General features: G+C 41.1%; 1 protein-coding gene across 2 annotated transcripts in view; it reads left to right on the top strand.

The window, feature by feature from the left end:
* The first annotated feature begins 6 nt into the window (after positions 1-6).
* The window catches only part of HCN1 (hyperpolarization activated cyclic nucleotide gated potassium channel 1), a 310,582-nt gene continuing 285,108 nt past the window's right edge, over positions 7-25,480 (top strand). For both annotated transcript variants that reach the window (XM_019532033.1, XM_019532034.1), the window contains exon 1: positions 7-184. In XM_019532033.1, the coding sequence (XP_019387578.1) occupies positions 39-184 (146 nt within the window). In that variant the 5' untranslated portion in view covers positions 7-38. The remainder of the gene's footprint in view (positions 185-25,480) is intronic.

Genomic DNA, 25,480 nt, shown 5'->3' with positions numbered 1-25,480 from the left:
CGGCCGAGGGCGAGGGGCCGCCGCGGCAGTACGGCTTCATGCAGCGGCAGCTCACCTCCATGCTGCAGCCCGGCGTCAACAAATTCTCGCTCCGCATGTTCGGCAGCCAGAAGGCGGTGGAGAAGGAGCAGGAACGGGTTAAAACTGCGGGGTTCTGGATCATCCACCCCTACAGCGACTTCAGGTCAGTGCGGGGCGCACAGGTGGGGCGGGGAGCACCCCCTGCCGTGCCCTCCCTCGCAGCCGTGCCGCCGCTGCCCCCGCCCGCGCCCCTCGCCCCGCCCGCAGCCCCCGGCGCCTGAGCCGCGCGTCCCCGTCCCTTCCCCAGCCGGGGGCCCCGTCTCCCAGCGAATGCAGGGGACAAGGGGCCCCGCTGCCCCTGCCTCCCCCCGCCAGTGTGTGCGGGGCTCTGGATTGCCTTGCCCCGGGCGAGCAGGCGCTGGGCTCGGAGGTGGCGAGGCCAAGGGCGGCTGCAACTTCTCCGGAGCAGGGAAAAGTTGTGGCAGTGCCAGGCAGAGGCTCCAGCACCGGCCAGGCGGGGTGAGGAGGGGGGGGGGTGCCGGAGAGGCTGGTCGGAGCCGGGAAGTCGCCTCAAGGAAGAGACTTTCCCGGGCCTGGAGGGACAGGGATCGGGTAGAAACTCTGCTCCCTCCGCGGGAGCTCTCCAGGGTGCTGGAGGATGCGTCTCCCAAACCTTGAGCCACGGTCAAGCATAACCTTGGGCTCTCTGTCCTTGCCTCTCCGGGAACACGCCGGTGTCCGCAGCCCCGTACAGCCATAGTTTTGCCTTTCTCCCCCTCTCTTAGCCTGTTACATTCTACTTAAAGGGCATTGAGAAGGCTGCAAGAAGAAGGCAATGATAAAAACCGGTGACCTTTTCAGTGTAATCCTTTAATAGGTGGTTTGAAAGGATTTCCAAATTCATGAGCTTTGTCAGGTAATACAAAAACAAGAAAGCAAAAAAAAACCCTCCAAAAAACCCACTCCAAAGACAACCCCCCTCCCCTGAAAAAAGATGTAGGATTGTCCTTAGTCAAAAGGAACGGGCCTGTCCAGGTGGGAGAAGGGGAGAACATATTTTATTTCAGTGATATGTGAAAAAAGATAATCCTGGTGTCACGTTCATGTTCAATTATGCCAGGAATACATTGGGTTCAATCTTCAGAAGAATACTTACATTACTTATGTTGCTGGAAAAATAAGCATAAACATTACTTAAAACTTGTGAGCTGGATGCACAGTAGAGATTTTTAACCAAAAGATGTATTTTCTCCCAGCTAACACTGTCATATCCAATTATGTGTTCATTTTGAAATTCTTGAAGTATATCTAGCTATAAAATAAAATGACTTTTCTTAAGGGTAAGGCAGCAAATGCACAGGAAGAATTGTTGTCGTGTGTATGCACAGACACAAGCTTTAATGAGGAACTACATCAGTTTACCATCTGTAAGAGCTGGCTGAATGTCTTTGTGAATTTTGGTAATCCCAGCAATAGAAATATTTGCTGAAATAATAAATATACTTAAGGGAATTGATAGTCAAGGGGATTGCTTGATCTATTTGTCTACCCATTTATACATAACAATAAGTATATCCAACAGAAAAGTGGTATCCCTTTAAAGACACTTTTACCATATCAGAACATAAATTACGTATTTGTTTATTTAAAAGACCAAAATTAAATAGTATATTTCAAAAGAAAAAAGAGAGAGATTCCTCTTATACCCATTAGGACTATTCACAGAGCAACGTGTTACTCAGTGGGTTGTACTAGCACCTTACAATCAAACCTAAGAAAAGGGCCGCCCAGCTAAGTGAAGAGCAAAGAGGCACTCCTGTGATTCTCAGTCGCTTTTCAGTTTCTAACTTCCTGGGGATAATACACTGTACCATTTCTTTTCCTGGAATGGCTTTTCTCCCCTTACATGCCAGGTCAGCTGCACTGGCAGTGAATTGGGGATGACGGAGCCAAGACCCAATCTACTTTTAACCTTTGTCCACCCACTTGCCTCTCCTACATGAGAAGGGAAATAGCACCTTGGACAGGGTCTGGTGATGTGGCTGGCTAGCATGCGTTGGGGATTAAGAAGCTTATTATGTCCTAATACTCTCCTGCATGGGCTGTAGCAGGGTCACAACAGTCTAAAGTCAGCAGTGTGGAACTAGAGGCAGATATACAATGCAAGCCATTTTAGTTATCTGAGTATAAGATGAAATCAAATGGACTGCTCCTGAGTAAATTTACTCCAGTAGTTACAGGATTGGACTCCAAGTCAAGTAATATTTTAGGTGATACAGATTCATGAATTAAATAGGCTTCTGTCATATAAGTGAAATATTTTATGTTGATAAACTTGGAGGAAGCATATGACAAGTATATTGGTAGTATTTTACCACACAATGGGTGTATTTACATAAGACAGTATGAATTTGGCTAATTAGCTAAGATTTTGGTGTCTACGCATGCACCTTTTTTTGGCTGGAGTAAACTAATTTACTCCACAGGAAGACAGTGCCTGTAAATACAAGTACAATCCTTCAGTGATTGTAAAAAAACTCCACAGCAGCAGATGCGCAGACACTGCCTGGCTGGCTGGGGCATGAGGATGCTTCTGTGTGAGGGGCTGTCTGCCAGTTAGCCCCTGCTAAAGCTCCCTTTTGCCCTAGCCAGCCCCTTTGCAGCACACTGAGCCAGGGAGAGCATCTCTGGACTGGCAGGATCACGCTCCGGAGCCTCTGTCAGCTGGGAATGCTCTGCTCAGGGCAAGTGAGTAAACTGTGGAGTATATTGCTCCACAGTTAATTGCTCCCAGGTGCATGTTCAAATGATGCACCTAGGAGTAATTAACTCTGGAGCAATAAGCTCCGTAGTTTATTCAGGTGCCATAATTGCATGTGTAGATATGCCCAGTAGGGCCTTAATGCTTAAGGATGGGCATTACCTGCAAGCACAGAGCACTTGCAACTTTTCCTCCTCCTCCCCTCTCCCTAGTAGACATCTGATTGCGTTCATCCTTTACAAGACTCAGCTGTACAGCTACTTTAGCTAACTGCTTACTTTGTATTTCTAGGAAGAATTTAAAATCATATGTTCATCTCCATAACAGATCTGATTTTTAATAATCACTAGAGATGGATTTGACAGCTTTTTAAAGTCTTAGTATTATTTTAAAGTCTTGTGCAAACACAGTCTTGTAGCACTATGACGGTTTCGGTTAAGGGTGTTTTTGTTTTTACTGAAATATTTTGTATAAAGGAGTAGGCATATTGGCATCAGAGCACATTTTACCCTAAAATAGCATCCATGCAAGTGGGCAGGTTCTCCTTTAGGTCTACTGGTTTTGTTAAAAGGGTAAAATTTTTGTTAGTAGGAAAAGCTTGAGGATTTTTTAGGCGCAGGAACTTCTATTCCTTTTCTATTCATATTTTAATGCAGTATATAACACCACTTTCCTACTACCCTGATTTTAAGTCAAATATCTGATTATACTCGTCCAAGCCTTGCACTTGATCAGCAAGATAATATGACAAAAATAAATATTTGATGGGTTTGGACTAGAAGCATAAGGTAAAGTGGTTCTAAAAATGGAAAAAAAAATTAACTAATTTTTAACAATAGCATCCAAGAGTCAGCATCATTTTGAATATCACTGCTAAAGAAAATTCAGATTGGAAGCATAAAGTGTGTGCATGTAAATCTCATGAGAACTGCAAGTCCATTATGTCAAGTGTTTGGTTTGTTTTGTTTTGTTTTTCCATACTGCTGAATATTTTCAGTGTATCAGATTTGCAGGTGGCATGTGCTTTGGATGAAATATTCATAAAATTGTCATCTTTTGCACATGAGACTATTCACTAGGCATCCTTTTGATGTTCAGATATTTTGACTTTTTAAAGTCTGTCACTTGCTTTTTTCCCTCTGTTTAAATAAAGCTTTATGTAAACTCAGTAGTTTATAAATTGGCCATGAGCATGGTCAGTTTTTGGCATCTTAGTTCATGGGTGCCTTGGCTAAGCTGTGCTGCAGAGAATTCTAGCCACAGCTAAATGAACAGAGTTGCCCTGAGATGGGGAACATTAAAGCAAAAACCTGAAAGAAACTGCCTCAGCACAACTGCATGCAAGCAAGCAATTGTCTTGGGAAGAAAATACCTGGACTGGAACAGGGATTGATTCACAGGGTAATACGTTTACAACTTTTTTTTTCCACGGGATGCAAGAAGCCTTCTCAGGATACTTCATTTATGTGTCAGTGGCCCAAGTTCTCCATTAGATGTGTGCCTACTTTGGAGAAAGAAGTTTCGTAAATATTACATTGTTTCCCATAAGGGGACCTTTTGTTTCCGGTGTTTCTTGCAAGAGAACAATTCAGTCTTCTGGGGTTAATGTCTAATTGGGAGACTATTGTAAACAGTATACCAAATACACGTCAGGATGAACTCTTACAATCCAGTTGTGATTACTAAGTTTACTGAGTTTAATTGTATGAATCACATGAGTATGAGTTTACTATAAGTGGTCTGTTCAATTTGTTTATTTAAAGTGCTGAAAGTCTTCTGTATGCTTCAGAGTGCTCTTAAGGCCATTGAAATCAATGGATGGATGCATATGTGTAAGGACTATTCATATTAGAGAGTGCTGTAGTGTTAGCCATTTTAGTCTATCAGTCAGACTATGAAAATAGAACATACCTAAGGTCTTACTGTGAGTGATTCACTTATATTCACGTACATTGAAATAATGTATTAACAAGTTAATTATTATGTTTAAAGGATGACATGGTAGCATGACTTCATTATTGCATGCTAGTATTGGTGATTATTTTTATATAGTGGGATCTTCAGCCAGATACCAACTGAATATTTACTCAGTGCTGCAACCCTTGGGCACATTAGAAATTCCATTAATTTTAGGGACTGCTCACATGTGTCAAAGGTCAAGCCCAATGTCATCTTTCTTTTATACATTTCAGGGCAAGTGAATAAACTTGCATCTTTTGTAGCTGCTATGCAATTGTGCATATCTTATCAGCCAGTATCCATATAAAAATAAATTTAAAAAATAGATGCCTATCTTTAGACTGAGAGGATAATTGCTAATTTAGCTGATTCTAACCATTTGATGAGCAGTGTTCTGGAACACCCAATGGAAGCAGGGGGAGCAGGAAACCTAGCTGGCTTTCACAGGGAGCTGGATAATTTTGTGCAGTGGATTATATAATGTGATTGCCTGCTACAGCAGTGGAAGGGACTTCATAGTCCAGAAGATGCCTTTGAGTCTTCCTTTTTATGTTGGTTTGTACAAGGGAGAGTATCTTCCTCCTCCTAACAATATCTTCTAAGAAACCTCTTGCAATAAACCTCCTTTTTCCTACACAGTCTATTTTATCAGGGAAAATCTTGGTATATAGAAGAAAATAGAACCAATCTTAAAACTTCAGCATAAATCTGTGGGGCTTAGAATGTGATAATGATGTGCCAGATCAAAAATTTAAATTAAAACTGATACTGAACAATATGGTGGTTACATATACATTTTAGATATAGAATATAAGCTTTCTCAATGCTTAATTATAAATAAATGCTCTAAAACTATAGCTTATCTTTTAATCCTGGAACAAGGCACAATGATATGTATAAAGTGTCTTGCATCCAGATGTTTCCAGAAAGATGTTTCTGTGTGAACTGAAAACGAAACAGTTCTGTTTGTTTGGAAAATGTTAGTAGAAAATTTTGCTTGTAAGACTGTGTCAATCGATGAACCCCTTGAAAATCCAAAATGGAGGAATATTATGTTAATGATACATTTACATTAAGTTCCAATTCTTCCTTTTATTAAGGAAGTGTTGAAAACATGGAAAGTGTTGAAAATGTACAGACAACTGCTTCTGTGTGAGAAATGTAGTATCTTATCTGTGCAGCTTGCATATATTCTTCTATCATGTACTTCTTGATTTAGCTCCTGTACTTCCTGGTCCCATGTAACTGTTTGTCACCTCCTTTACTTGGTATAGCTAAAAATACATATTTAAAGCAATTTAGGGTAAGCCATGAGCCTGGCCCTCTGTATCACAGATAGAACCTTTCAAATGAGGGATGCAACAAATCTTTACAAGATCTATGAAATATTTTACATATAGGTTTTATAAGGGGAAAGTAGGAGGGTTGGAGGATTAATTTTCTTGGCAATAATGTCAGTCTCTTTTTCAAATAGGTCAGTAATTCTGTTTTCTAGTGGCTATAATAATGGCATGGCCCATGTCTGACATAGCTGTATGCTGGAGGCACCTTGCTTCAGGCCTCACTATATACTCACTATACATCCATTGTATTTGTGTGGGGGGTTTTTTGTTTTTGTGTTTTTAGAGTCTATAGTGTCACGTTCTCTATGCAAGTCTCATAATTTTGAGCTGAATACTAGTATTTACTTCTGAAAACTCTGATTTTTACATTGCCATTCATAATGCCACAAAACCTGTGTAGTTTGTTTTAATTTACTAGTAATGTCCTCAAAGCCTTTTGGAATTTTATGATAACAAGTCTCATGAATGCAACTCACTGTGGTACATGAACTCTTTCATTTATGTTTATGGAAAATATAAGATATTAATGACATTTTGTTTACTGTATTTCCTCATCTTTGGCACTTTTTTCACTTTCATCATCCTATTTTAGTTGCTAAAAGCCAACATGACAAATTTGCAGCCTTATTATATCTTACTAGTTCATTTCCTTAGTATGTGGGAACTCTTCCTGACAGCATGTTCTGTTAAGCTTTGGAATAGTTTCTGAAGTGAATTAGAAGCCCCATAATTTTGGACATTTCAAACTAGACTGGGGGGCACATCTACAAATGCACATTTAATGTGCATCAGCCCAATTTAAGGCACATGTGTGCTCCCTTAATGCACCTTAAAATGGTGATTTTTTTTTTGGCTTCTTGAGCCTTCATTTGGTGCAGACACACTAATGCACTTTAATGCAGCATGTGCATTGACTTGGAACTAACTTTAGCTCCAAATTGGTCTGCACACCCATGTTAGCTCCTTAGTGTGTGCACATTAGATGCACACCTAAATTTATGTAAATGTGCATAAGTTTAAGCACACATAAAAGTACGTGTAGGCAAATGGAAAGCATCCCATAGGGAATAAAGTCTTGATGTTGGGAATGAAGACCCAGTAAGTCTCTCTCAGACTTGATTTTATTGTCTTATTAATGATGATATTCAATTCAATGTAATCCAAGTAATCGTTGTTAGTTTGTATCATAACTAGTTTTTATTATCAAATTCAGTGCTTAAAGTCAGATAACAATGTATGTCTGTAGGCATCTCAATAACAGTTGCAAGCATTTTTTGTGTTGTATTGTTGGTGTCCCAAGAGGAGGAGAGCCATGGTTTCATACCCCAACTACCTCACCAGCATCAGCAGAGCACATGCGACGTACAAGGGGAGCATGCTTCACTGATCAAAAGCTATGCAGCCACCTCACATTTCCCAGAGGCTCTGGAAAGGATTGTCTTTATTAGTTAAAAAAAAAAAATTATTTCAGTTTTACTGATATGCCATCCTTATGGTAGAAGATAAAAACTAGAATGCAAGCTTCAGCCCAAGCACACTTGTAAGATTTCACTGGAGCTTTATTGTAGCCACTGTTGCCCTAGAATAAAATTCCATTCATTACATTTTTTTTTTCTTCAGAATGATGATATGCAGTGTTCTGGAATACTATCATTTCTCCTCTTTTGGCGAATAGGAGAGTGTTCTCAGTTTACAAAAAATATAACAAACATCATGGCATAGATAATTTAGGTCCAGCAATATATTTTACTGTAGCACAGAAAGAACTCTATGTCTGAAGAGAAGGGGACACTGCAAAACTCTTAATTCTATTTATTTGTTTCTTAGATTTGTACGATACTCTATCCAAAAGTCTCAGAGAAGCTTGCAATAAGCAAACAACTCACAAACAAGATTACCCAATAAGCACTACAAAACCTGATAGCTACAATTGTGGGCAGATTTAAGATTTGGCAGAAGGGTGGGGGGGAGCAGCCATATGTGCTGCAGGGGTGGCTGCACCGCAGCACAGAACCTCTTCTCCCTCCCACCCCAAACACCAGTGTTGGCAGACCGTGTTGTGGGATCCTGTGAGTACTTTAAAAAGAGCAGTCTGAAGCAATTTTGAAGCTTCCTCCATGCCCAGGACAGTGGGGAAAGCAGCAGCAACAGGTGGAGAAGAAGGGGAAGAGGAGCAGAGGGGATGTGCCTTTGAGCATGGAGGGGAATTCTTCTCTGCTTTGGGGACTTAAAGTCCTCATAAGCTCCTGCAATGTAGTCCAGTCTGAAAGAGTGGTGCAGTCATGCCACTGCACCCTTGGTGGCCCTCCCCCACCACACCCTAACCTGCCTGAAACCCCACACAAGTAATCCCTGCAAGCAATCCCATGTCCAGATACAAGAAACTTCTTCCCCACACCCCCTCACCAACCCCACTGTCCTACTTTAACCCCCAGAGAAGATCCTTCCATGAACCGAAACATTTTACTTTCAGTTAAATTTCTGCATTATCATTCTGGAGCACCAGTGAAGAAGGGTACACCAATTCTTATGCTTCTGCAAAATGGTTTAACCTTTCAATAATAAGTTAGCTAAATAAGTGGCAATGTGTGTATCAGTAAGAATTTTTGTGCAATGTTTAAGAGTATGTGTATATGACTAATACAAATCCTTTCCCATCTCTGTTTTCTTTCGGCTTCTAAAAAGTGATGTTTTTGCATTTTTTTAAAAAAATTTGCTCCTCAGTAGATAAGTTTAATCAAAGCATGCTTTCTATCCTTTTCCACTTTCTGATTAGTTTTGAATACAATGTAGTAGAGTTACTTTCATTTATTAATTTTCTAATATATATGTTGTAAGATAAGCAGAATATTTGGGCTGGGAATAAAAGATGCCAGTTACATAAGGTGAAAGCTATCTGTCAGATTTTTACTGTACTAACTGTTGGCCGGTAACATGAAGCAAAATCATTGTCTACTTCAGGAGAGCCTTGTCCTTGTTTGTTCTTTTATAAAGGTAGCTTAGAAGTGAATATGTGGAAGGAAATGGAACTTAATGTATTGTGTGAATGCATGGCACAGAACTAAACGCCAAAATTCTTGAGGCCTTATGACTTCTGTGATCTGTGGCAATATGCTTAAGCTCACTCTCTTCTCCATTTTGAATAGCTTGATTTCTGAGTGCTTGTAGCAGTGGACCTCTGACCCTACTACTACAAGTGAGTGAGTGTAATGTTGCAGGGAGGCTAGCTGCAAAGCAATAACCCAGTTGGTAGGAGAGATAGGTAGCAGGGCAGAGACAGGCAAGAGCAATAAACTGCTAATTGGGGAAAAGAGAAACCCTTGAGCCTGACTGGACTGGAGGTCAGGAGATCATAGATGGGAAGGGGAAGGAGAGAGCCTGTAGTCCTGGGCTAGACTTAAGACTGGCCCTGATCCTAAAGGAGGAAGGAGATGATGAATACCTCCCAAGTGGTTTTGTGTTAGGTGTTTATGTTCTGACTGGAGCTAAGTACCGACAGCTAAAAAGCCTGAGGCTAAATTGATTTGGTGTTTGCAGGTTAGTCTAAACTACACAGATTAAACTGAAACAGAAGTGAACAGACATTTACCTTTGCTTCAGAAAATGCAGCCACATACCTGCAGTGGCTCAGGCTAAAAGCTGGGGGCGCAAAAGCATTGCTCTCTGGTTGTATGTTCACTTCTTCCTGCTGTCCCCAAGGTCTCTGGGATTTGCAGTCCAAAATTACAGTACAAGGACATTGCAGGGTTTCTCATCATTTCCTCTTCCTGCATCTAGGTGCCTTGGGGATTTGTAATCCACAGTTGCAGCCAGCAGTACATTTTGAGCAGGGGAAGTGGTCTTTTAACCCCCCTCCCTGGCCCCAGACTGCAGCCAGGGCTTGCCTGGCGGGGGGGACAGTACCCCCCTGTGGACTGGGCTGCAACCCCAGCTAGGCTTACCTCCTCCCTCACCCCCTTGTCAGCCAGCCCTCATGGCTCCAGCTAGAGATCAGGGGGGCAGAACCAGCCGTGCTCTGTGGAGCAGACGGCACAGCCCAGCCCAGGGCTGGAAAGCATGCTGGGATGATGGGAGGCTGTGATGGGAGGCTGTGATTTAACTTGAGCCAGGAAGGGGTCTGGGGCAGAAGCTCCATAAACTGGTTTGACCCAAGTCAGTTAAGTCTGATATTACGTTCAACCAGGTTTGTCTTAAACCAGTTTCAAAATGACTGAAAATGGGTTATGTGCACTGAACTGCTGTTCTGTTACAGGTTTAACTTAGTTTTTGATCACTTAAACTGGTTTATGTGTAACATCTGTCTCTAGCCTGGAAGGTTGGGATGGTTTGGAGGCCATGGGTAGGGCTGGGAGGTACTCCATGCTGGTAGGCTAAAGCTGCAAGGGTCTAGGTCCTAGTGGGCAATGTGGGAGAAAACCAAGTGGTTTAGGGGCTGAAGCCAAGAGAACCTTATAAGGGTCTGGGACCCCATAGGCTGCACAGGCTGAAGCTGAGACAGGGCCAGGGGCCCAATGAGTATACACAAAAGGGGCTTCAGCCTAGAAAGAAAGAGCCCTGCAAAGATCCAGGACCTGGTGAACTGCATGTGTAGAAGTTGAGACAGAGCTAGGAGTCCAATAAATAGAGTCCTGCTAGGACCAGGGGTCTGGTGGGTAGAAAGGGCAAACAGGTGCCTGGAGGATTCCTGCTCAAACAGGGCTGGGAGCTCTGGGGAGCTTTGCTGAAGAAAGATCTGTGGGGCACAGGTGTAGCTGTGGAGGCCATAATTACTGCCCCTATGGCAACTGGGGCCAGCAGGATGATGGTTGGTTCTAGCAGCATGCAAGTAGTACCTGCTAGATGTGGAGGATTAGCTAGAGGGTCTAGGCCCCATGACATTGAGACAGGGCTGACAAGCCAAGACCCAGAGAAAAGAAGGAGAGTGAGGCAGAGTCCATGGGCCCTGGAGATGAGAAAGCAGACAAAAAACTAATACCTTGCTCAGGCAGGGATTGGGAACAGAACACACTGCTCAGGGATAAGCAAGGCAGATTGAAGTACCCCAGGCTTACTCTGGGACAACCTCCCACATTTCTTATTTAGACATCAAGGCATGGGCAATGTGTGGTGGTGGGGGGCACAGGGGGGTACATGCCCCCCCCCAAGAGCACTGGTGCCTTCCCATCAAAGAGTGCTCTGGCTGGTAGGGAAGCATTGAGAGCACCAGTGTCGTTCCCACCCCCAACTGGCTCTGCTGGCAGCACATTAGCGGCAGAAGGGCTAGCTGCTGAGGGGCTCCCATTGCCAACTGGCCCCTGGGGGAGCCCCTCCCCAGTTGTGCCCTGCTGATGCCTCCCCAGACTCGGGAGGTACCAGTTGCCCATGCACCAAGGTGTAGCAGGTTAGCATAGGGTGGTGGCCCAAGAGACCAGCAGGGCAGAACAGGGTCAGAATGGCAGCAGTGACCATCTTGTGGAGGTGAATCCTGTCACAGCGAGCAGTTTGGATAGGTTAGAAAATGTGAGGCTTTACATTTCTGTTTCTCGGTTTACCTTGCAAAAAAAAATGTAAATCTTGTTTAAAAAGGAATTTTTGAAGTCTAATAAATGTTTAGGAACTGAGAGTCTTGGATGGATACTGCTGTAGAAATAGTAAGTTTTAAATTTGATGAAATGTGGAATTACAACAGCGGTAAACATTTACCTTCTTTGCTGAAGCACAAACTTCTCAAGTAATGTCCTTTTTTCCCCCTGCTTTCAATCATACTGAGCACTGGGGAGCATTCTGATCTATCAACATGCAACTTTTAGGAGAGAAAACTCTTAACCTACTTTGCAATGTTTAATTTTTAACCTAACTGTACTGTACTTAATTGCTTGAAAGTCCTTTAGCTATCTGTTTCCTTGGTTTTTCCCAGAGGCTTGATTAATTTAAAAAACTGAAGTGTATCAGTGTATCCTAATTATTGGAGGGCTCATTGTAGACATACAGCAAGGTATATTAATGACCAAAAATTGTTTCAGCCTGAGTCAATGTCAGTGTTACCTGAAGGACGACAGTATTTAGCTTCTAAAGAAGAAAAAACTGTTAAAAGAGTGATTATAGTAAAAATCCATGAAGTCAAGCAAGCTTCTAATATTTTGAAATAGAACTGCTTCCTGGTTCATAATGCAGAAGAGAAGGGGGAAAGGACCAAAACAGCCTGCAGGCCCTACAAAGCCAACGGGTCTCCTTACGCTGAAGAATCGCACCATCACTTACTCTCCCCATTCACCTTCCTTCTGTTGGAGAGCTGGGACCCAAGTCAATCATCACTGTGGCCATCTGAAATGGGGGAGAAGGATCTGGCCAAGCCTGCAGGCCCTATAAAGTCAGCAGTTCTCCCTGGGCACTTGCAGCTAGAAGAGTACCCTTTGACAGTGCCGGAAGTGAAGACAGAAGATATTCATTATTCTTTTTTGTTAGTACTGGGGAATTTGTGTTTGTGTTTTGTTGGGGGAGGGAAAGGAGTTAAGTGTTTTTTGGAGGGGAGGGTCCTGAAAGCTACAGCCTTGAAGGGGCTGATGGGGCTGTAGGCTCAGGCAGGTTCTGCCATAGGGATTACTTGGGGGGTGGGGTGAGTAGGTGGGGGGCGTGGAGGGGTGGAAGGAGATTCTTGTATTCTGCGTATTGATATGAGTTGTGTCCTGGAATTGGTGGGAAGGTTTGCTTATGTGGGGGCTTGTGCAGGGAGGTGGTAAGTGAGGAAAGTGGGGAAGTTGGAAATCTTAGGGTTTTGGGGTGTTGTTTGAGGAATCCTCTCTGGGTTGTTTGTTTTTATTGGAAGCTGCTCTGCGTCTTATGGCTAGGGTGAAATAAATAAATGGCATTATTACCTCTGTCCTTGGTGCAACCAGAATAAACCTGAAGTGGACCTGTTTTCAGAAAATGTTTATTTTTTTTTCCATAGAAATCCTTATGTTCATTTTCCATATTTAAGTAATTTATGGTCGAATTCTACTCTCATCTGTGCTGGTGAAATTCTTGGTAGTAATTAGAACTTTTTAACTGGACTCAAATTTGTCCTTCTATTGTCTAAATTCTACCCAATTTATGTAGTATTTTTTTTTTCAATAAAGTCAAACCAGTAAGTTGTTTCATGATAGTCTAATAGAATTCAGTCCACCTGCAGTATTTTCTATGCATATCCTAAACATTAGAATTATATTGCAAAAACTATATACTGAAAGTGATTCTTGTTATGATAGCTTGCTTCTCTTGGACCAAAATATGGTAGGTGCCCCTTCTGTGAGAGCAGTAACAGTTAAAGCAGAGCACAAAGAAGGGGTTTAGCCTAGAGAATGATGGTCAAGTGGGATTGTTTTGCCTTTCATGGGGTTAGGGTTTTTTGCTTTATATATATATATATAAAAAAGAGAGAGATTCATTACACATACAATTTTCAGCAGAAGTGGGTCTATTTTCTCTTGACTCCTTTTAGAAGTTATTTTGTACCACTATTAGACCACCGGTCTTGCCAATACAGATGTACATATTAAACTGTTAAGTATGCAGACAGTCTTCTAATGCAAGTCCTTGGTGCTTTTGAGGATTCAGACCTGAGACTAAATCATGCACATAGAACTACAGATTTTGTTTGTCACCATAGTGAAATGTTCAAGCTCGGATGCTTTCTTCCTCAACTCTCAATCAATTTAGGACTTATAGTCAAAAAGCTTCTAGAATCTATTCTTCCCCCCGACCCCACTAGATTAAAAAAGATGCAAACATGCATCTGTACTTGAATGCCTCTAACACTGGTGGATATTGCTTTGGTATACATTCAACTTTAATTAGATTTGTGGAACAGAGCAAATTTAGATGGTTAGCAAACACATAGGAGCATAGGTCCAAATGCACGTTATCTAGAAAGGTCATAATAGGACTGTGGTTAATGACAGGAAAGAACATAGCTGAAAATGTTAATTCAAGCTACTACCCCAGCTGCCAGCCCACCACTGACTCTGCAGCTTGACACTGCCCTATGTGTGGCTGCTGCTCTGGTTGTTCAATTGCCCAATGTACCTGTACTCCAGCATCATAGAAGAAAAATAAATGGACATGGATGAAAAACACAGAAAAGTAATCAAGCATGAACACCCATTTCATTAAAGCAACAAGTTAGTGCTTCTTTCTTTAAAAAGGGGTCAAAATATAGAAAAGTTTGACAGCAGGAGATAGTAAAAGTTGCATTTGTAAGACAAGTGAGAACTAAATGACTTATTCTTGCAAGCACCCAAGTTATTAGATTTTAATTGTATCCGTTCTTTCAGTGAATTATCAGAGGGACTGTTCTGTATCATTTTGTATTACAGGTGTTTCTTGAATTACCATAGGACTTTAAGTTACTTTTCTATCAGTTCCTTTTCCATATTGATAATCAGTCCAAAAAGAGGTACAGTTATATCTGTGTCTTTATGTATCTAAGGTGAATGAGGGATTTATTATAATTAGATTTTAAACCTGTATTCAGAAAGACTAAAACTTTATAGAATGATAAAGCCATATACATTCTAGAGTTGTACAGCTGTAGAATATGCTGCAAAAAACTTAAACTTTAAATTATGACTGAAATGCCTCCAGTGTTTTATCTGGGAAATTAGTCAGAATATAGTAAAACATTCTAGGGCTTTCCAGCAAATCATTTATGGATGTCAGCTATAACTTTTCTGCTCACCCAACCCCTCAATTTCAAGATAAAGTTGTTTATATTTCCACAAAGAAACAGTCTTCAGGCTTGTTAAATGGGAGCTACATCAGTGGGGACAGCAACAGACAGATCATTGCAAAAGAAAGGGTAACTACAGTAGTGAAACCGTTTAAAACCATTTAAAAGGAAAATGTGTTATTGTTACACATGGAATGAAGAGTTTTGAAGGTTTTAAGCGAAGTATGCAGTCAATTGACTCCCCCATAGCTGCTACTGGCTCTGATGGCAGCTGGCTTTAAACTTTGGATGGAGCATGAGTCAAAGGAGGGTGCAAGTGCACTAGTGCACCACCCCTGATTGTAGATGATTTTTCTTTTAATAAAGGACTTTTGAATGCTATGTAGATATACTAAATATTCCTTTGGTTGCTGTTCCTTTTTAATCACCCTTTGGGACTGTTCTTAAATCATAACTTACCCTAAGTTTGCCACTAAGCCTTTTAAGCTTCCCTTACAATATAGGCTAGATTGTGCAAGGAAAAAGTACAAAAATGTATAGAAGGCTTGCATCAACCTATTCTCTCTTCCATGTGGCTCTTTGCAGGATGTAATATTGGTTCAAGAAGAAAGAGCCAAAGGCATTCTAGAATCCACAGCAGTCCCAGAAAGATGAAAGGGTCTAGGTGGAAAATGTACAATGAACTTTGTTAAAATAGTAGCAGATGCTCCTCTTACGGTCACTAACACATAGCTTTTATAGACTTTGTGCTTGTTTCGGATTTAATTCTACCAGGTCCTGCCAAAATGAAGCCTTCAGCGTGGGCACTGGATTTACACCGTAATCAAGGCTTCTGTTTCCAAAATTATTGAACAGCACATATTTAAGGAGAGCTTTTCCCTACATCATCCCTATAGTTGACTTTCAAAACATAATCTATTTTTCTTTAAATAAACCTTTCAAATACAATAATTATTTTGATTTGCAAGGGAGCCTTAAATTAAATGATGCTTTTGAATCTCTTTTTTGATCTTCAGATGGAGTTGCTGCTATTGCCATTTATTATTGGTAAAATCTGGGCACTGGGGACTTTGCCAGCTTAAACACTTGTTTTAAATCCTGGTGTCTTCTTCTGTGTACATAGACACACAGGTACCATTGTAAAATTAGCTGTAGAAACTAAGTCCCATTCTCCAAAGTTATTTTACGTACATCAGCCAGAGTTTAGGTACCCAGAGATGGGTATTTTAGGTATTTATGTACCTAAAATAGACATAGGCACAGCATCCCAGATCTAGAAATGTATTTAGGTATCTGAGGTACGTTTAACACCTAGCTCACTTAGAGGGTCCAAAAATTCCTGAAAAATCCCTCGTAGTGAGGCAACTGTTTTGCGCATAACTCCCCATAAGATCAATAAAGGGCAGGGCCAAGATCCTTAAAGGTATCCCGCTTCCTTGAGATCAGTGGGAGTTTGGCACAACATGCCTTTAAAGTGCTAGGTGCCTCTATAACTTTGACAGCCTGGCCTGTAGTTTCCTAAAGCCCCCTTTTAATAAGACTAAGATTGCAGTGGGTTAAAAAACAAAATAAGCAAACAAAAAGCAACAGCAACAACTGAGCCATCCCTAAGGGTGTGCGGGGCCTGGGGGGGTGAAGAGGGCCGGAGCCAGCGGGGCTGGGAGTGGGGAGCAGCCACAGCTGGCGGAGTGGGGGGGGGTGGTGAGCAACTGAAGCAACAACAAACAATCACTCTTGTGTTTCAGGCATTTCTGATACCTTAAAGGGAAAAAAATCTGTTTTGTGTTAATATTGTGGATGCACTTTTTTTCTCTTTCCATATTCAAAATGGATTTCCAATTTGGGGGTATCTTTTTCAGTTGTTTAGAGATTCTTTTTGTCATATTAGCAAAATACTTAGGTTTCTTTCTTCCCATTCCTCATCTATGAATAATTAACATCGAATTGGCTCTTCCAGTTATTATATGGCTTTCACTTAAATTCTAGTCAGCCTGTTTAAATTGTTCATATATGACAATCAAACTGAGCTGTATAAACTAAAGGAAATTTAACATTGTCTCATTTAAAATTTAACTAGACATCTTAAGGAATATTGGTGTTTGACATTGTCATAAATGTGTTTTATCTCAAGTAAAATGTCTTGTGCTGACAGATGAAAATCTATTTGTTAAAATTAGTCAATCGAATTTGTGACATTCTGAATAAAACTTTAATTCAGGTTTTTTTTGATCACCAAGTTAAAGGAAGAATTTTTGTTTCTTAAGTTTATCAAAAAAAATGCTGTTTGTGGTCTCAGATCATAGGCCTGTGACTGAAATTTCTTTGAGTGCTTATTTAAGAACAGCTTATCTGTGGTTACTGCTATAGGCAACTTTACTTTCAGGGAAACACTTTTTTCTTCTTCACCCTTAACCTATACTTTGTGTGGATTATGTAAAGAAACAGCACTCGTGCTGTGCAAAGTCATTAAGGAATAGGGAATACTTTGTTTGAACTCTCAAAGATCAGAGAGAGACCATTTTTGTACCAAGAGACTTCAAAGTGGGTAGCAGAGAACAAAACACTCAACCGCAATATAGAGCTTGCTGGTGGAGAAGTATATTGTTAAATAATTCTCTTTATATTTTATTTTTTTTCTGATAAATATTTATAGGTTGAGTATGTAACAAAGCCTATAGTTAAAGTTGAATGAGTTTTTCTCATTCGTGCAGGTTCCTTTGAGAAACTTATAGCTTTATCAATCTTTTAGCTTTCAGGATGAAAATTAGCACATTTCTTCTTTGCTGTAAAGTGGTTTCTTTTTTATTTTGTGCTTTTTTTAAAGCATTTTGGAAGAAAAACACAGTTTTACAATTCTACATTTTTAGTGTATTTTTCTTGTTTGGAGTAGTTCAGTCTCAAAGAAAGATAGAATTCATCGGGAACGTAGCATATTGATCACGAATGGGCCTTTCAGTATTGCAATGAATTTCTGTTTTCTTAGTCCAGTTCCAGTACTTTTAAATTGTATTTCAAGCATTAGCCCTTTTTGTTATATTCAAATCGTATCCTTCATATCCTAAAACTATCTGAACATAGTTTACTTAATGATTTCCTTACCTAGTTGTTTTGCTAATGCTCTGTAGCTGCAGGATACAGGAGGATGGACAGATTTTCTTATGGACTGTTATACAAACATTTATTTCATGATTGCCTACAAGTGTAGGGGCCTGGACTTAATGGAAACAAGAAATCCTTTTTTGCTCTATGTTACTGTATTTGCTATATAAAAAAAATTCGGCTGAGATGTAGATGGTGTAACTTATTCACCCCTATGGTTTGGCTCTCCCCTGTTCCTTAAAGCAATCAATACAGGTACATGGATTCAACATACAATTAATTGGACATAACCATGAACCATGCCTCGGAGAGAGACCAAAAAATCCATCAAAGGGCTTTTTTAGTTTGACCTAGTGAAAACGTGTTTTTTGCATCCAGTTTGTGGAAACATTTCCTCATTTTCCATTATAATATTGTTTTACTGTGAGATTGACAGGTCTTCCACGCAGTAGGTTTCTGTTATACCACATCCTTCCAAAATAGATCTCATGTCCCTGCTTGTTTACCAACTTAGGTAAATGATAGACCATTTATATTGCTACAGGGAGCTTGACTTCTAGATCTCAAATTCAAATTCAATCAAATTCAGTAGCAACCAAAATACTCAACATCATATGGAGCTTTGGTCTGTGTAAACTGAGTTGCTGGTTCTAGTTCTTCTTCCTTGAAGACAAATGTTCACATAATAAAAATTACTGTTATGGCTAAACAAATTTGTTGGCATATGCAGCAAGGATTGAAAGGGAACTAATCAGAGCATTGGAGTGGTTTTGTTAAAACATGAGTCAGACATGTTGATGATGACTGCGGGATGATTTCCATTATTGCTTTCTGTACCATGCCTGCTCTGAGAATAAACAAGCACATTTATTCCACACTCCCTCCCTCCCCACCTTTAGCAGAAATGGAGTGGTAAAATGGTGGTGATGGGGGGGAGAGGCGGGAGGAGAGGGCTTGGATAAGTTATAACAATCCTAACTTGTGGAATTCTGAAATAAACTATTTTTTTCCTTTGTATACTGGCAAGTTAATACCTGCAAAGGTTTTAAAGAATAACAACCTTTATATGAAAGTGAATAAAAGATCATTACAAATGTTTTAGTTTTCTTTGTGCATGCAGTTCCTTTTTTACAGTGTGTTTTGTTCTCAATAATTGTGAAAAGCACTTAACTTTTTTTTATCTTTTTAGGTTCCTTCTGAATGCAGGTTCAAGCTAAATGTGCAATTCCTTAGAATTTTAAGGCAAAATTTGTAATGAATGCATGCATTCTAACTAGAAACCAGAATATTTGGAGATGAAATACATGTCTCTAACAGTTTTGAATGTTTGTAAATTGGACACTCTCTAATTTGAGAGTAGGGAGTGCTTTTCTCTCAAGTATTTTCTATATAAATTGGCTGTCAATTAGGAAACTGTAAATAGTGATAACTCAGTATTAGATTTGAGCATTTGGGGTTTTTTTTCTTATTTGTACACATCCAAGTAAAATGGGAAGAAGCTACCTCATAAGAGGCATTGTATCCTAGCAGTTAAAGTGAAAGGGATAAATAGCAGGAAGACTTTGTTTCTATGCCACGCTGTCACTGACTTTATGGGCATGTCAGTTGTGATACTAGACATCTGAATCTAAATACCTTCTTTAGACTAGCTGGGCATGAGCTTTCACATGAGAAATTATTGCAATAATCTGCCCTACCAGATTATTGCATCTTCAGTTTCTGCACCAATAAAAGGCATCAACCACCCCCACCCCCCCGGCCTCTCATACACTGCAACAACACCCCAATACTACAAATACTATTGCAAATAATTAGTATTACAAATATGTAATGAAGGATAGATTCACTGTAAAATATTCCATTTTCCTGTGTTTTGATGTTCACTTTCCAGGGGCATTCCTATGATTGCTTGCATAGCATTCATATTTGTGAAGCATTCATGCTAGTAACTTGATGATAGCCCTGATCAAAGTCAGTTGAAGGGATTGCATAATCTGTCACTGACTTCAGTGAGCTGTCAGCTAGAAGTTGCTCATCAGATTTATATGTTTATTCACAACTGATCCATACATCTCACATTACCAATGTTTAATATTATAAAGAAAGTAAACAAAGTCTCTGAGAACATATTGGTCTTAGAGGAGAGCAACATTTTTTGTTGGATGAATTATTTCACTGCCTCCATGAGCTACTGTTTTAATTCCAGATGAGAGTAGTTATTACTATTTTTAAAGATGGAAGAAAAAAATCCATGCATTTTTTTAACTTCAGGCAAATAACTTCAGAATTGGAACTTTTGTGTAGGGGGCGAGGTCTGATTTCTATTTTTTTTTCCTTATTTCCAGTGAACCAAAATTTTCTTGCTAGCATTTTCAATTAAATGAACAAGAAAATCAGTTTAATTGAGCAGCTGCTGGGGCCTGTCTGGATGTCAACTTTTGGAACTCACCCAGCATGTGCAAGCTCCTTGAGCCAAAAGACAACAGGGTTGGTAGCTCTGAAGCAGAGTTCTACCTGGAAAGTTTTACAAGTGAAAGCTTGTTAAAACTGGCCATGTCTACACTAGATGCTGACTGCGCAGTAGCTCATTACTGCTGCACAGTAGCATTGCATGACATGAAGTGTGATACAACACTACTGCACAGTAGGCATGTATAAAATGGGCCATATTCGATTTGGATTCAGCCCAAATAGGGGACAGTGATTTGAGTTGTTGATTCAGATCACTGTCCCTGAGTTGATTTGGCCAAATCCAAATCTGAAGATTCAATGCTGATTCAGAGAATCAGCAATTCAGCCATAGACACAGCTTTAAATGTTTTTTCTACATACCTTGAGGTACAAGGCATGGCTCGTGAATGCTGCAATGCTGGGACAGATGGAGTGTCCCACAGGAGCACAGGCCCTCCCTCCCCCTGCGTGCTCAGTGGCAAACCCAGAAGTGGACTGAAAGTACTTCTGGTCCACTTCTGGGTCCACCAGAGAACATGCAGGGGGTCCTCCCAGGCTCCCCTGACTCTGCAATCAGGCACTGGGGGACCCTGGATGCCACCCCCAACCCAGGAGGCACCAGTCACCGAGTGAGGATGGGGGTGGGGGCGGGGAGAGCCTACACACTCCCCAGCGGACCCAGAAGTGGACCGGAAGTGCTTCTGGTCCACTTCCAGGTCTGCTGCTGAGTGCGCTGGGGAGCCCCCTGCACTGCTGTGGGACACTCCATCTGCCCCACCATTGCAGCATTCATGAGCTGCCTGGTACCTTGAAGTATGTAGAAAAAACATTTAAAACCACGTCTATGTCCAAATCTCTGAATCTTTCAAAATCAATTCGGAGGGTTCTGATTCAATTCAGAGAGATTTAATGGGTATCCTGATTTGATTTCAGGTTTGGAGATTCAGCCACCAAATCGCGCCGAATCTCCACCCAATCAAATAATTGACTGAAGCTTTGTACAGCCCTACTTACTGCACAGTAATAATGAACTAGTGTGCAGTCAGTGTCAGCAAAAATGCCATTTGGGATGTTGCTGTGCACTAACACCAGTTGTACTGTCATTTAGTATTTGTGTATGCAAGTACTAAATGATTACACAGTACCAACTGTGTAGTCAGTGTCTTGTGTACCTATGGCTGCTAAGATGTCTCAAACAAAACATTTCAGGGTCAATAAACTGGCCTTTTTCAATAAAACATCTTCAGTGTGAAATTTCTGATCAGATTATTTAGCTCTAACAGTACCTGGATGCCTTAGAGTCAGTTTACTGAAGTTAGGGACATATTATTATTTCTTGTTTTAAACTTGTATTCTTCTGTAGTATGTGTATTTAGCATTTCTAGTATGAAGAAACAATAGATAATGACTTCAGCTTTCTCACTTTCCACTGTGTATTTATATATATATATCCTTTAGAGTGTCTGCAAATCCACTCGCTTGATGTCATCTGTAAATTTGCTAACTGTGCACTCAATCTAACTTTCCAAATCATTAATGAAGATTTTAAACATTACCAGACACAAGACAAACCCACTTGATACCAGCCCCCAAGTGGACATTGAGCCATTGATGACTGTTGTTTGTTTGAGCATGATAATCTAACAAGTTACATAGCTATCTATCAGTACCAGGACATAGGCAGCCAGACCTGGGTGGCAATCAGGATCAAGACTACTCAATTGTGGTAAAAGCTGGGGTTAGAATGAGCAACAGAATCTAGTAATGAGCTAGATCAGAAAGGCAGGGAGTCCAAAGGCGAACAAGTTCCACAAGTGAGCTGAGTCAGTGAACCAAGAGGTCAAGAGGGGAGCGAAGCCTACAAGTAAGTGAAGTTGGAGAACCAGGAGGTCAAGAAACACACAGAGTTTAAAACAGTGGATTTCTAGGATCAGGAAGAGTGCCTGGACAAGAAACCCACAGACCAACATACATATCTACACAGAACCAGCGATCACCCTAAACACACCAAAAAAGCTGTGATATACAGCCAAGCCCTCAGATACCACCGAATTTGCACTGAAGAGAACACCCAGGATTGCTACCTCTCTAATTTTAAAACGGCTTTTACCCAACAAGGATGCTCCTCCAGAGAGAGAGATTGCATGTTTGAAAGAGCTACCGGGATACCACATGAAGCACTGCTGCAGTACAGAAGAAACCCCCCCACAAATCACACACTGCTGGTTATGACATATCACCCCTCCCTCGAACCCATACAGCAAATCCTCAAACAATTGCAACCCATACTAGAAAGAGACCCTATTCTTAAAGAAATCTTCCCAGACCCACCCATCCTAGCTTTCAAACAAGTACCAAACCTCGCCAAACTCATCACCAGAGGCAAACTTCCTCAGACCCAGAACACACCAAATGGATCCAGACCATGCCATGACAAGAAATGCAAAACCTGCCAACACATTTCCACCACCCCCACAATCACTACACCCCACAACAGAGCCATCAGCATTCCTGGATCTTACAGCTGCACCTCCAGAAATGTAATATTACTCATCCAATGCACCAAATGCCCTGATGGAAAATATGTAGGTGATACCAAACAACAACTGCACACCAGAACGAACGCACACCGGAAATCTATCAAAGACAGGAATACCCAGTTACCGGTGGGGGCACATTTCTCACAAGGAAACCACTTTCTTCCCAATCTCTCAGTCCTGATCCTCAAAGGGAACTTACAAAACACTTCCCAGAGACGAGCCCATGAACTCCAGGATATTGATGAAGTGGATACTAAAAATCATGGACTAAATAGACTTTGAATTTATGACACATTATAACCTGCTGATGGCTGACATCCCAGGTACCTGTCCACTAGTCATCCCCCTTCTCTCCCTACCACCCAGCCTGTCTCTCACCCCTTGACTCCTCAATCTACATTTTCACTGACTATCTTGTATGCATACCAGCCCAGCCTCTGGCTTTTTTACTTTTCATTCCATCCAGGAAGAGCACACACCCACTCCTGAAACTTCCTTAGCCTGACGAAGGGTTTTTGAACCCAAAAGTTTGCTTAAAAATAGTTCTCCAACTATTTAAGTTGGTCTAATAAAAGATATCAGACACCAAAGAACCTTGCCTGCCTGTGACCTTAGACCAACACAGCTACAACCTATACCTCTGGACACTTCCTATATCTTTCCCTGATTTAATTTTTTTTTTTTTTATATAGGTCTGCTTTTATATAGGGGAAGTGTAGGGTCCAGTGACAGGAGCCAGTCACTTTAGTACCAGGGTATGGGTGACAAGTTGGACACTGATGAAGGCTTTAGGTAGGCCAGTTCAGCCTTCGGGAACAGAAGGGTGGGGGGTTGTGGTAGTTGGCTGCAATCGTTGGAACAAAGTACTGGGTTCAAGGCTGGTCTGACGTCATCTTCCAGTACTTTCATCTGGGTTATGTTAACTTACTAAAAAGAATGTCATGGGGGACAGTGTCAGAAGCCTTGTTAATGCTGAGGTATGTTACATCCACTGCTATATGTCCTTCCCCAACCAAAAAGTCTGTCTCTTTTTTTTAAAGAGGAAAATCATACTGATCAAGGATGACTTGTTCTTGATCACATTGTCACCCTCTGGATGCTTAGAAATAGACTCTTTTATGATTTAAGTATAGTCAGAGTAAAATAAGGCAATGCATTTAAATAAAAGCAGTGACTTTGCTATGAAAATTACTTCACCAAGGACCACTATCACTTCCATGGACTTTCAGGTAAGGCTGTTCATTTCGCAAAGTGAATTCCACATCCTTTACAAGCATTTCAGATTGACTGGAGAACAGACTGAGAAATATGGCTTGAATTGGTAAATGCTCTTACCTTTTGCACCAATGTTACCTGATTGTTGGAGATACCTTCAGGGTGGCTTCATTGCCTCACTTCTAGGGTCTGGCATTTGCAAAGAAGGTTTTCTGGTACCACTCTTGGGGGTACTGTAGAAGCAATGTATATTTACTTTGTATCATTCCAGGGAACAGCAGGACAAAATGACTTGCTCTCTCAGTGCAGGTAACCCCACAGGTTTATGCTTACATCTGTTACCAGGCACAGGATAAGGACTCACAATTTACTGTGGTGGTATGTGTTTGTGCAGTCCCATGTTGGATTATTGTTGGGGCCAGAATCACAACTGGTAATGGCCATTTTAGTTCAGTGCATCCTATCTAGCAACTCTGCAGGTTCTCCATGCTTCTGAACTAGCTGAGGTTTGGTAAGCATTTTCTGCCTGGAGTCAAGGTAAAAAATGTATTATTAAATGCCTTGGCTACCTGAAATATCTTTGATATTTTTTTCACATTGCAGCCTGTTTCTCATTAATAGTAACAAAGGTAATTCAGAACCTGGGGAGATTGTTTAACCCATAAGTCAACTGCAATAATTCCTGCACCTTTCTCTGAAGCATCTGTGCTAACCTCTCATGTTTTTTTTGCCACACAGACTTAACATACTAGTGGTATTTGGAGGGGCTTGTTCTTGGGTGACCTAAAGGATTGGGATAGGGCTAAGAGAGGAAGTGGTCCCCTAGGTATATAGGGCTCAGGAAAGCTACTGAAAACCAGTAAAGATGCTGGAGGAGTGGAGTTATATGCTCTTGGTGGTCTACCCCGCATCAGAAGGTGGGCTTCTGTTCTATACCAGCTGTAGCCTCTGGATGGTTTTCAAGGGTAGGTCCATGTAGTGATCATTGCAGTACTCTAGTCTTGCCACTGTGAAGGCATGGGTTATGGCAGCTACATCTGAATCTTAAAGAAAGCAACCTTCTCCCCAGATGCTGTGGTGGCTGGGAAATGACACTTCTAGCCACTGCTGCCACCTGAAGATTCAGATACTGCAGCAGAGGATCCAGGAGCTCTCCAAACTGCAAACCTGAGTGACAAGACCATTAATGATAGGTGACCCAGCCTCAGTGTCAGGTGATATGCCCACAATTATTTCTGACTTGTTTGGATTCAGTTTCAGTTGATCCAATTCTAGGGGCCAGGGTCAGAAGAGAAGAGGTAGAGCAGGGTGTCATCATCATACTGGTAGCATCTTGCTCCAAATCTCTGAACAGTATTTCCCAAAGGCCTCATATAAACATTGAACAGAAAGTGTGCCAAGATGG

Source organism: Crocodylus porosus, unplaced genomic scaffold (genome assembly GCF_001723895.1).
Source record: "Crocodylus porosus isolate Cpor-Errol unplaced genomic scaffold, CroPor_comp1, whole genome shotgun sequence".
In the NCBI taxonomy this organism is placed as follows: domain Eukaryota; kingdom Metazoa; phylum Chordata; order Crocodylia; family Crocodylidae; genus Crocodylus; species Crocodylus porosus.
Note: the sequence above shows the minus strand (reverse complement) of the source record. Positions and strands in the feature narration are given on the sequence as shown.